This window comes from Leopardus geoffroyi, chromosome B1 (assembly GCF_018350155.1).
Source record: "Leopardus geoffroyi isolate Oge1 chromosome B1, O.geoffroyi_Oge1_pat1.0, whole genome shotgun sequence".
Classification (NCBI taxonomy): Eukaryota; Metazoa; Chordata; class Mammalia; order Carnivora; family Felidae; genus Leopardus; species Leopardus geoffroyi.
Window position 1 is genome coordinate 126,974,166 of NC_059327.1, and position 12,610 is coordinate 126,986,775.

General features: G+C 37.2%; 1 protein-coding gene across 1 annotated transcript in view; it reads right to left on the minus strand.

Annotated features, from left to right (window-relative positions):
* The window catches only part of SMARCAD1 (SWI/SNF-related, matrix-associated actin-dependent regulator of chromatin, subfamily a, containing DEAD/H box 1), a 79,227-nt gene that overhangs the window by 53,208 nt on the left and 13,409 nt on the right, over positions 1-12,610 (minus strand). Inside the window, 2 exon segments of the mRNA XM_045472722.1 lie at positions 1,438-1,609; positions 7,951-8,128. Coding sequence (XP_045328678.1) covers positions 1,438-1,609; positions 7,951-8,128 — 350 coding nt within the window.

Here is a 12,610-nt window from a genome sequence, read left to right on the forward strand (position 1 = left end):
AAAAAAAGATTCATGTTAAAAGTAACAGAGAACGGTAATAATTTATTCTATAGTTTAAAGTAGGAGGCTCAGGACCACCTTCAGTTCAGACACATTGTTTGGCCTGAACAGTATTGTTATGTTTTTATTTAAATTTGTTACCATAAAAAGTTAACAAATTTACTGATAGAACACAGATGAATCCCAAACCCTTATGCTAAATAAAAGATGTCAGTGGCAAAAGATCACATATTATATAATCCCATTTATATAAGATGTGAAGAATATGCAAACCTAAAGACAGAGATTAGTGGTTGCCTAGAGCTGGAGGAGGAAAGTGGGGAGTGATTGTTAAGGACTACAGAGTTTCTTTTTAGAAATATAAATGTTCTAAGACTAGATTACAGTGACAATTGCACAACTTTGCAGGTACACTAAAAACCACTAAATGACACACTTTAAATAGGTGATCTTTATGACACTTAAACTATATCCCAAGAATGCTATTAAATTGATCAACAATAAAAAAAAATCCAGCATTTTGACTTTATTTGGAAAATCTGAATACCTGATAAAAAATGGGCTATCACTGATATCACACAGCCATATCACGGTGGTGCTAGAGAGTACCTACCCGTTTGAGAAAGAGCGACTACTCTATAATACGCTGGTGTCTATCACTTCAAAGTTACCTGCCTAGCCCATACAGATATGGAAACTCCTGAGGTTCAGACTGGAGACAGTGGTGATGTGATGACAGATAAAAAGGTGAAAAACATACAAACTTGCAATTAAATGATCCCCTTACGGTCATTTAACTAATAAGTGACAGAGCTAGGAATAAACGATTTACTAGTAATCTTCAGAGATTTATTCTCTACCTGAAATTTAATTGATGATCAATTTTTATGTGCCCTTTGTAACGAGCTGCCTATTATAATCCAAATATAGCCACGTATTTTGTTTCTACATGGGTCAATGTTTCTCAGCAAGGGTGCTATTGGTGAGATAATTCTTTTGTTACGTAGGATCATCCTGCATACACAGGGTGTTTAGTGTTCCTGGCCCCATGGCACTAAATGTCAATAGCCAACCCTTTGTCATTATGATTACAAAAAAAAAAAAGCCTGCTGTCATTTCTGATAGTTTCTAGTGGGAGATGAGGAAGTCTCTACTTTAGAACCATTTAAACTCAAAACAAAATTTCACAAGCTATGTTAGCTATTAAGGGAAACACAACTTATTATATCATTTATAGGCGAATAACCTTACCTATTTAAAAAGTTAAGACTCCCAACAAGAAAATTTCTGGCATTTACTTCTATTATTACATAAAATAAAAATTAATTATCTCAAACATGTCTTAAAAAAAGACTATCCTCTAAATACAGTACTAGATACAAGAGAAATACAACATTATTATAGCTATAATAACAAATTACTATAAAATGGTATAACCTTAAGTAAGTCACTGTCACTTCTTTGTGGGAAAAGTTCCTTCAAGGTCTGAAGTTTAGCATCTTTAAGGTCTTCCAATTCCGAAAAGTCTTCCATTTCTGAAATATCATCATTATGTCTACCTGCCATGGTAGGAAGGCTCTGGGACTCTTCATCTTCAGATGGCTCAGAACTAAAAATATTTTCAGAGGAAAAAAACAATACTTTAATGGGTTATTGTTATTTTATTACAATCATATATATGTAATACAGTTCTTTTCAATCAGAATGCAATCTATCCCTGTCAAAGATTAAAAGAAATTTTTCCATTTCAGTATGGTTATACCGTATATATAAACCTCCATTCCCAGAGTCAGCATACTTCATAAAGATCTTCATTATTATCTGGGCTGGGATGGAAAAGAACAATAAGATACCTGGTATTTATTTTAAGATACACAAACATGTATTACATGTCCACTTTCTCTTTCCTATTCTTTTTTCACCTATACTCTATTATCAGACCAGCATTGTCAAGTTGTTCTTGAGAAATTATAAAGCCTACACTAACACAAAGATAAAAGAACTTTCATGGCCTACCTAGGTGATCAGAATCTAAGTATTAAAATCATAATGGTCCCATTCAGTACCAGAATCTCTGCCAAGAACAAAACATGTCTTCAGACAAGGAGCATTTATTCCATGTGAGGTTTTATTTTATAACAACTAACTTTAATCTCATCCCATCTTAATTTATATGTTTATCCTATATAAAAGACATTTGGGGCCAAACTTTACTCATCCATCTCCCAAACTAACAAAAATCTCATTTTGAAATGCTGGTTTTCTACCATGATGGCCATTCTGGAGATCTGAAGGTAGAAGTATATCAATCAAGTGGATAAAGGTTATAAAGATCAGAGAAAGGAAGGTGGGAATTTAGTTAAGAACATTCCTAGTGTCAGAGAATACATGACTTTGCTATGCAGCTAATTCTGTACTTGGAAACATATCCAGAATCTGTGTTTTAGTAACTTCACTGTTACCTACTCCTATTAGTTCAGTTGTCCTGGTCAGGACACTAGTTTTGCCTGAGAGTCCCCCAAAACATTTAAAGACAGATCCCCAAGGACCAGGAATATATACTTTAACAAGCTTCTAGGCTGACATCTTGATCTTGCTCTGAGAAAATGCTCTGAGAAAAGTAACTAGGTAAAATAAATCACTTCCTTTGTAACTAATGCCTGTCCTTCAATATTTGAAGGTGATTACATGGCTCTCCCTTTCCATGACACCCACACCTCTCATTCTGAATGTACTAAACTTTGAATTCTCATTCTGCCTTACTACAGTCACATTTCCCGATTCTGCCACCTAGTTCAGTGAGAAAATTCAGGTTGTAATCTTCTCACAATTTCTGCCCTGGATAACCACTTTCAAAGGTTCTTATTCTCCTGGCCATTACCTTCACCTAATGATTGGATTCACCACTATTTGGTGAGACAAACTCACGTGCCTTTTGACGTAGTATTTATGTTGCCTACCAATCTTAACATGCCTTGGATTTAACATCCAGTTCATAGGAAATAAAAGCAAGAGAGGAATAAATTCAATACTATCATGAGGAAACAATCAGAAAAATCTGTTTTCTCTAAGAAAAGCCTCTTCTTCACTAAGTTAAAATCATTTAAAAAGAGGGAAGAGGACTGTTCAAGATCAAAAGAAAAGTCAGGAGTTTTAACATTCAAATGCAGTGGATTTTCCTTGTTTGGATCCTGGTTTGAAAAAGCAGCTATAAAATACATGAATATAAACTGGGAATTAGAAGATACTGGAGAACTTTTCACTGATAGCAGTACTGGATTTTCAGGAGGAGGAAGATGTATCACCAAGTATTAGTAAGGGTAGAAATGTTGGGATGTCCATAATTTAAAAAACTCTAGGTCAGTAATAATAGATGAAACAATGAAATGAACAAGGAAAAATGTTAACAAATGTTAAGTCTAGGTGGTAAGTATATGGGTGTTCACTGTCCATTATTTTATTTTCTTATATGCCTAAAAGATTTAAAACTAAAGGAAAAAAATCTACAAAAACAAGAGTTTGTGTCCTTTTATCTGGTCTCAGATCAAGTTCTTTCCTTCTGCTGAAGATAAAGTCCCCTCTCAGTGCTAAGGGATTCTAGCCCTTTCTACTTCCTACAGTACCTTGTTTCAACTATCTACTGTCTTCTTTCCTCAACCTCTTCTCTCTCCCTAAGCTCTTCCTCCCAAGCCTACAATGGGCTCAAGACTGAATTAATGAATTCAATGTACCAAGAGTTCTAGAACTGTGGACACAGCACTGAAATAAGCAAATTCTCAGGGTGCCTGGATGGCTATCAGTTAAGCATCCGACTTCGGTTCAGGTCATGATCTCACGGTTCATGGGATCGAGCCCTGCATCGGGCTCTGTGCTGACAGCCCAGAGCCTGGAGCTTGCTTCCAATTCTGTGTTTCTTTCGCTTTCTCTCTCTGCTCCTCCCCGACTCGTATGTGCACACACTCTCGCTCCCTCTCAAAAATAAATTAAAAAAAAAACAAAAACAAAAATGTAAGAAATAAGCAAATTCTCCTTTCCTCCACAAATTTTATAAAACTGATTTTCTACTTGCTCATTTCCTATATAGTTCTCATCTCAATATTTTACTACCTTCTGCCCCACCATTTCTTTTTTTATTAAAAAAAAAATTTTTTTTAGGCTTTATTTATTTTTGAGAGTGAGAGCGAGAGAAAGCAAGCAAGTATGAGTGGGGGAGGAGCAGAGAGAGAGGGAGACACGGAATCTGAAGCAGGCTCTGGGCTCTGAGCTGTCAGCACAGAGCCCAACGCAGGGCTTGAACCCACAAACTGTGAGATCATGACCTGAGCCGAAGTCGGACGCCTAACAGACTGCGCCACCCAGATGCACCTGCCCCACCATTTCAATGAAATTGTTCTTATGAGGGCAATAATATCCTCTAAAATGTCAAATGTAATAAAAATCTTTCATTGGTTATCTATTCCTCTGTAGTCTCATCCACTGTTGACACATCTCTTTGAAAATCTAGCCCCATACCCATGGGTTCTGGAACATTAGTACTTGTGATTTTCCTTTACCGCTCCACTTATCCTTAATCTCTAAAGAAGGCTTTTCTTTAGCCTTGACACATAGAAAACATTAAATAAGTCATCCAAGTACTCTCATCATATGCCTTCAATCTGAAGACAAAATAAAACTTGTAAACAAATTCTGAACTCTACTTAATAGGCTTATAATGGTCAAGTGGTAGGATTACAGCAATTCTGAAACTATCTTATGTATACTGGATAATTGAACAAATTAAGAAATAAACTATTTTAAGAAGGCAGAGTTCTCATACTCACAAAAGGAAATATAGAAGGAGGCAAGGAAGAGGCTTATAATGGTAAAGTAGAATTAAAGGAATCATTAAGGGCGCCTGGGTGGCTCAGTCGGTTAAGCATCCAACTCTTGATTTCGGCTCAGGTCATGACCTCATGGTTCATGACTTCAAGCCCCACATCAGGCTCTGCACTGTTTGGGATTCTCTCCCTCTCTCTCCTCTCAAAATAAATAAATAAACTTAAAAAAAAAAAAGTCTGATTAAAAACCTGATTGAAAAACACACATTCTATTAGAATACCAAATAATGAAAGTAAAAAATCTGAAATGCTAGTTAAAATAACCAGCAATATACAACCATCAGTATAATAACTGATTCAGGTTAGAATCATCAATAAATACTGTAACTACTGAGTGAAGGTCTGCTAAGGAATAAGATCGTTAGCTAGTCTCAAAGGATCTGCCCATAGATTAATCACTGTAAAGGGGAAAATGGTAACTTTAGAGGTGAAACCTGGCAGGGTTCTGAGTGATCCAAGTATACTTCCCCAATAAAGAAACAAATCACTATCACTGTACCTTGAAACATGACACACTGAGGCCACAAAATCATTTATGTAGCGTTCCTGCCACTTAACCTAAATTTAATCATGAAGAAAATCAGGCTAAGTAGAAATTGAGAAACATCCTTAAAAAAAAAATGGCCTCTTACTTTCAAAGGCCAGTAACATGAGAAAAAAACAAACAAAAAGGCTGAGAAACTGTTTCAGATTCAATGAGACTAAAGAGGTATGATACTAGGTAAAAAAAATTCAACATGACACTGAGGGAAAAATTACTATAAAGTACTATTTAAAATATGGTCCAAGGATTGACCGCTAGTTCTTAAACTCACACTTTGTTACCCATCAATGACAGGATAAGGAATTTATACGAGAAGGTAAAACAAATAACATTACTAAGCATATTGCTTAATCCAGCTGATTTTTCCTTATACAACCTCCTGGCAAAGGAACTGTACAGTGATTTACATTCCAGGGCACATTCTTTATTTACAAACCAGGACTTTGGAATACCGCTACTATAAAGGACATTTACCTGGGATTAACAGGTAAAATTTAAATATACACTGTACATTAGATAACTATACTGTGCCAATGTTAACTGGTATTTCTGCATTTGAAATTCTACTTTTGTAATTTAAGAGAATAACCTTGTTCTTAGCAGGTACATGTGAATCTAATACATTTAACCACGCAGGATCTTCACTATTTTTCTTCACTATTTTTTATTTCAGAGTGAATTTCAGGAGAAAGGCATGAGATACTCATCATAGCTTACAATAAATTCATTTTAAGAGGAAATTCTCATCTTCTCATCAGCCATAGGCAGTACCGATCTCTCGCTCCTTGCAACATTTTCTTCACTTAGCTTCTGATCACACAATCTTTTGACCTTTCTCTTACCTCAACAACTATTCCTTCTTAGAACCTCTCCAGATTTCTTCCCATTTGTCTGTTCCTAAAATCCCAAATTCCCCTGACCTGAGTCCTTCAACCAAGAGATCTTCTTTTTTCCAGCTATATTAGTGTCCCCTGGTGATTTCATTTTATCATATGACTTTAAATATCAGATCTATATTCTCACAATTCCTAAATTTAGATGCTACCCAGATCTCCCCCCAGAACTCAAATGTCACAAATCCAATTGCCTACTTAACATCTCCTGCCTAGATGTCTAAGAGTCTTCTTGCCTTCAAAAGGAGCTCCCCCTATCACACTCAAAACTGTCTTCCGTATCTCAGCTATTAGTAACAGTCCTTCCAGTTGCTTAGGCCAATCTCAGGGTCATGTTTGACTCCCTTTTCCCACCCAATATCAACAATAAAACCTCTCTGCTCTACCTTCAAAGTATATGTAGAATCTAACCCCTTCTAATCATCCCCACAAGTAGTAGCCCAGGCTAAGTGTCCATCATTTCTTGCCTGGGTTATAACAACAGTATCCATACTTCTACACTGCTCCCCTATAGCCTCAAAGACCTTTTTCAACAAGTGAGTGAGGTAATTTTACTCCTCTTATCACTACACTCCATTAGCTTCCTACCTCATTCAGAATAAAAGCTAAATAGCCTATGGGCTTAATACCATTAAATCCCTTTTCTACCCTGCTGCTTACCTTGTGACATTATGTCTTTCACTCTCTATCATTTGTTTCCTTAGAAACATCGGGCATAATACCACTTCAGGGTCACTGAACAAGTTACTTTCAATGACCAGAATACTCTGGCCTTCCTTCCACCCTCATATCCAGATAGTTCACACTTTCTTACCCCCTTCAGGTCTTTACTCTGGCATTATCTTCTCAATAAAGCTTTTTTCCAACTGTGTTCTTTAGAAACCACACTCCTACCCCTGACCCTGAGCTCCATTATTTTGATTCCCTTGTGGCCATAATATTTATTATTTGGCATACTATATTGTTTGTTTATTGTCTTTCTACCTGACTATAATATAAGCTCCGTGCGGGGCGCCTGGGTGGCTCAGTCAGTTAAGCGTCCGACTTCGGCTCAGGTCACGATCTCGCGGTCCGATCTCGCGGTCCGTGAGTTCGAGCCCCGCGTCGGGCTCTGGGCTGATGGCTAAGAGCCTGGAGCCTGTTTCCGATTCTGTGTCTCCCTCTCTCTCTGCCCCTCCCCCGTTCATGCTCTGTCTCTCTCTGTCTCAAAAATAAATAAATGTTAAAAAAATATATATAAGCTCAGTGCTACTCCACAGAATGTGCCCAAAAATGTTAAAATGATTTGACTCTGAGACTCAAGAACAGATCATAAAGCAGTTATAGATGATCAAAGGTACATGTTAAAATAATTTCCCTATCTATGGAGGGCTAAAAAAAGTTATTTCCTCTCACTAACCTTTTTACTGAAAATGACTGTTATCCAGAAGCATACGATGTGTGTGCATGCCCATACCCATACACAGTACCTCTCTATAGCTCTAAGTCAGGGAAAAATAACAAAGATGCAATAGGGAAAAGGCAAAAAAAAAATGAAGAAAAGAGAGAAGTCACCAAGGTAATTTTCAAATTAAACAATTTTTTCTTGAAAATCCTCTTACATAGACAAATATAACCAATCTATTGAGCTGCTTACACTATAATCACTGTGTCTTTGTTGAACTTTCTCTCTTGAACTGTACTGGAACAATTTGGAGACACGGCATCTTCACTATCAGAAGACAGATCAATATACTGTATTCCCCTTTGATTCTTGAAATAGGATATACCAGCTTTTCTTTCATTTTCTGTAGCTTCTGGAACACTAGAATCTTCTGTAAAGAAAAAAAGGAGAAAAGCATTTTGAGCAACTTGAAAATAAATGTGTTTTTGGTAATTATAATCATGTGCTAAAAATCTCTAACTCTGTTCACAGTTTCCATTCCAAAGCCAAAAATTCCTACCAGTTTTTATTTTTATTATTTTTTTAATGTTTCACTTATTTTATTTTGAAAGGGAGAGAAAAAGAGCATGAGCAGGGAGGGGCAGAGAGAGCGAGAGCGAGAGAGAAAGGGAGAAAGGGAATCCCCAAGTAAGCTCCGCGCTGTCAGTGCAGAGTCCGATGCAGGGCTCGTGCTCAGGAACTGAACCCTGAGGTCGTGACCTGAGCTGAAATCAAGAGTCAGACGTTCAACCAACTGGGCCACCCATGGGTCCCCCTACGAGTTTTTAAAGAAAAAATTAATAGTCAACCAGGGCTGATGTTAAATGATTTCCCATTTCACAGGTTAATTTACTTTCAAGGCCCCAGTAAAAACTGCAAAAGAGAGGTTTGTGCTTTATAGTCTCATCTTTTTCTCTCTGTGCTTTTATTTCCTACTATCCAGTTTTCGCCTAAATGACCACAGACGCTACAGCCTAAAAGACTTGGATTTCAATCCTCTTAGCCAAGTTATGTGATCAATCACTCCAAACCTCAGTGTCCTCACCTGCAGAGATGCTAATAATCACAGGGTTAATGTGAATATAAAATCAGAAAATATATATTCAGCATTTAGTTTTGTCATTGGCATATAGCTTGTATTCAATAAACATTACCTCTTACACAAATGTTGGTTGAATTATGGCCCCTCCAAAATTCTTAAGTTTAAGTTGCAAACCCCAATACCTCAGAATGTAACATATTTGGAGATAGGGTCTTCAGAGAGATTAAATTAAAATGAGGCTGTCTGGGTGGGCATCCTAATTCAGTATGACTGCTATCTTACAAGAAGAGACAGACACAAAAGATGTATACATGAAGGGAAGGCCATGTGGGAACACAGTGCGAAGGTGGCCATTTGCAAGCCATGGCAAAAGTCCTCAAAAGAAACCAAACCCGCCAACGACCTTGATCCTGGGCTTACAGCCCCCAGATGTGTAACAAGATGAATGTGTGTTGGTTAAGCCACCTAGTATGGTAATTTGTTATGGCACTGTCACAAGCTAAAAAAAGCTGGCATCCTTCCAAATAGGTGAGTAAAATATTTTACCAAGGTCTTTCCTCTTCAATATTTGAGTTCCAAAATTATTCTCTCTTCTCTCAGCAAAACCACGATTCTCCCTTACATATTTGAGAAGGAAAAGATCAGATTTAAGAAATTCATATTAAAGTAGTCAATGTCTTGGTCTAGTGAATAGATTTTACAAAGCAATGACCAGATGAATTTTTAGCTCAAAGGTATCAATTTGAAAAACAATCACTTCCATTAACTACTTTCTAGGTCAGTATTAAGTCCTCAAGTGATGCATAAACATTTTTAATCATCACAGTAATCTTGAGGGCACACACTATATCACCATTTTACAGATAAAGTAAGTATAGAGAAAACAATTTGTCCAAAGTCATAAAAGATAAGGAGCAAATCTGAAATCCATGCCTAAAGGTCCAAATACTTAGGTTAATACTCAGGCCATCCCCAATACCTGTCACAAAATGGTAGTAATCATTGTAATGAAGCTCATAAGCCATATTTGTAAGTAACATTAACCAAGGCCTACATGACTACTATTCACCTGTAGGGCACTAAAACAAATTTCTTTTACATAGCACAATGAAGTCCTAAAGACACTACTGATAAACGAGTTACGTTGTTTCCAAAACAACAATTTTACAAATGTTGAGTGAAGAACCTGGATGAAGAGCTCTGCACTGGAACAAATTACAGCTACGTTAACTGCCATAAACATGAAGACACTTACAAATTCTGATAATTATGTTAATAGTGATTATAGCCCAACTCCTATACAATAAGTATAAGCATACTATGGACTCTGCTTTTACAAAGTGTTCCTGATATATCACAAATCATACATAAAATTAAAAACTAGATGTCTACTGTATCAAAAATTTGACCTAAAGCTAAATATATTAAACAGTGCTGTCTTTTTTTTTTTTTTTTTTAATTTTTTTTTTTCAACGTTTATTTTTGGGACAGAGAGAGACAGAGCATGAACGGGGGAGGGGCAGAGAGAGAGGGAGACACAGAATCGGAAACAGGCTCCAGGCTCCGAGCCATCAGCCCAGAGCCTGACGCGGGGCTCGAACTCACGGACCGCGAGATTGTGACCTGGCTGAAGTCGGACGCTTAACCGACTGCGCCACCCAGGCGCCCCTTTAATTTTATTTTTGAGACAGAGAGAGACAGAGCATGAACGGGGGAGGGTCAGAGAGAGGGAGACACAGAATCCGAAACAGGCTCCAGGCTCTGAGCTATCAGCACAGAGCCCGATGCGGGGCTCAAACCCACGGACCGCGAGATCATGACCTGAGCCGAAGTCGGCCGCTTAACCGACTGAGCCACCCAGGTGCCCAAACAGTGCTGTCTTTCAAAAGGCTAAGGCAAAATGATTTGGAATGTCTGTTTTTCAGTCTGTTTATTCAATATGAATAATAATCTTTTCAAAATTAGCTACTTAAATGCCTAAATGCATGAGGGGGCAGGGCTAAACAAATGTATTCATGAGTATTAGGAGAACTAGAGTTTCTCGAACTTGATTACATATTCATCTTTGGTTTTCTCCCCTTATTTTACATATATTATAATACAAAATATACAATGAAGATATGTCAATTTTTAAAACTAATGCTTGGGGGTGCCTGGGTGGCTCTGTTGGTTAAGCATCCCACTCTTGACTGCGCCTCAGGTCACAATCTCACAGTTGTGGGATCAAGCCCTGTGTCGGGCTCCACATTTGGCATGGAGGCAACTTGGGATTCTTTTTCTCCTGTCTCCCCCTCTCTCTGCCCCTCCCCTGCTCGAGCACGGTACGCATTCTCTCTCTCAAAATAAATAAACATTAAAAAAACAAACAAAAGTAATGCTTAATATGCTTACTGATGCTTAACAAGAAAAAAAAATAAAGAAGTTTGGCTTACTCTCTATCACATATGCAATCACTTAGAGCTCTCAGTGGTTATGTAACATATCATAAAAATATGCACATTATACTCTATGTATACAACATACATTGTGTAGGATAAGTTATACATATACATATACCTATCTATAAGAAATATACATTAAACACGTACACTGCTTTGAACCAAGTGGCATGCCCACAGCCCAAATAGTAAGTGACTAACAGAAGAGGTAGTTTGAGGGGCGTCTGGGTGGCTCAGTCAGTTGGGCGTCGGACTTCAGTTCAGGTCATGATCTTGTGCATGGGTTTGAGCCTGTGTCAGGCTTTGTGCTGATGGCTCAAAGCCTGGAGCCTTCTTTGGATTCTGTGTCTCTTTCTCTCTCTGCCCCTTCCCTGCTCACGTTCTGTCTCTTTCTCTCTCTCTCTCAAAATAAATAAACATTAAAAAAAAAACAAAAAAACTAAAAAAAAAAACAAAAAAAACAAAAAAAGAAGAGGTAGTTTGATAATATAGAGGATAAGGGAAGGTTACAATACAACAGCATTTCTCAAACTGCAGAACCCCTTTTGCACTCTTAAAAACTGAGGACCCGAAAGAACTTTTGCTTATGCTGGTTACATCTAAGATACTACCGTACTGGAAAGCAGAAACTGAGAAACTTTACTTATTAAACTGTTTACATAATAACAAATATTATTATGAAAACCATATCCCCTCATGCCACTCCTCTCCCCCAAATTTACTAAGAATGCCACTGTTTTACATTTGTAAAAATCTTTGGTTTAACATAAGACAGATTCTATCTGCTTCTGCAATTCATCTATTGTAGTATACTGTTTTTATTTAGGTTTATGAAGAAAATCATGCCTCACAGTTATATAGTTAGGAAGGGTATTTTCATAGCCTTTTTACAATACTGTGGATATTCCTTGATACTAAACCCAAATTTGACAAGTGGAAGTTTTTTAAAGGCCAGTTGCAATGTGGAATCTGAAACTATATGAATAAACTTCTGCATCTTATTACATTAAAACCCACTGGTCTATCTTGCACTTTAATGTGTTATTTTGTAACACTGTGCTGTGCATTGTAACACTGTGCATTGTAACACCAATGCATTAGTGATTTGAAAAATACTGGTTCACTTGCTGATTATTGTAGATCTTCCAAATGTTGACACATTTCATATTTTATCAAAAAATTAAATTCATTAATGTTACCATTGATCTTCAAGTATCTGGAGACTGTCAAACTCACAGTTGTGGATATGCTAGTTTTCCAAAATCCGAACTTTCCTTTGAAAACTGGAATTTTAACACCAGCAATAAATGCTGCCAGTTGTTTTCCTTGGTGTCACTGTTCATCTCTGAGAAAATGTCTGAAATACCTAAGTCTGCTTAGCTACATTTTGTCA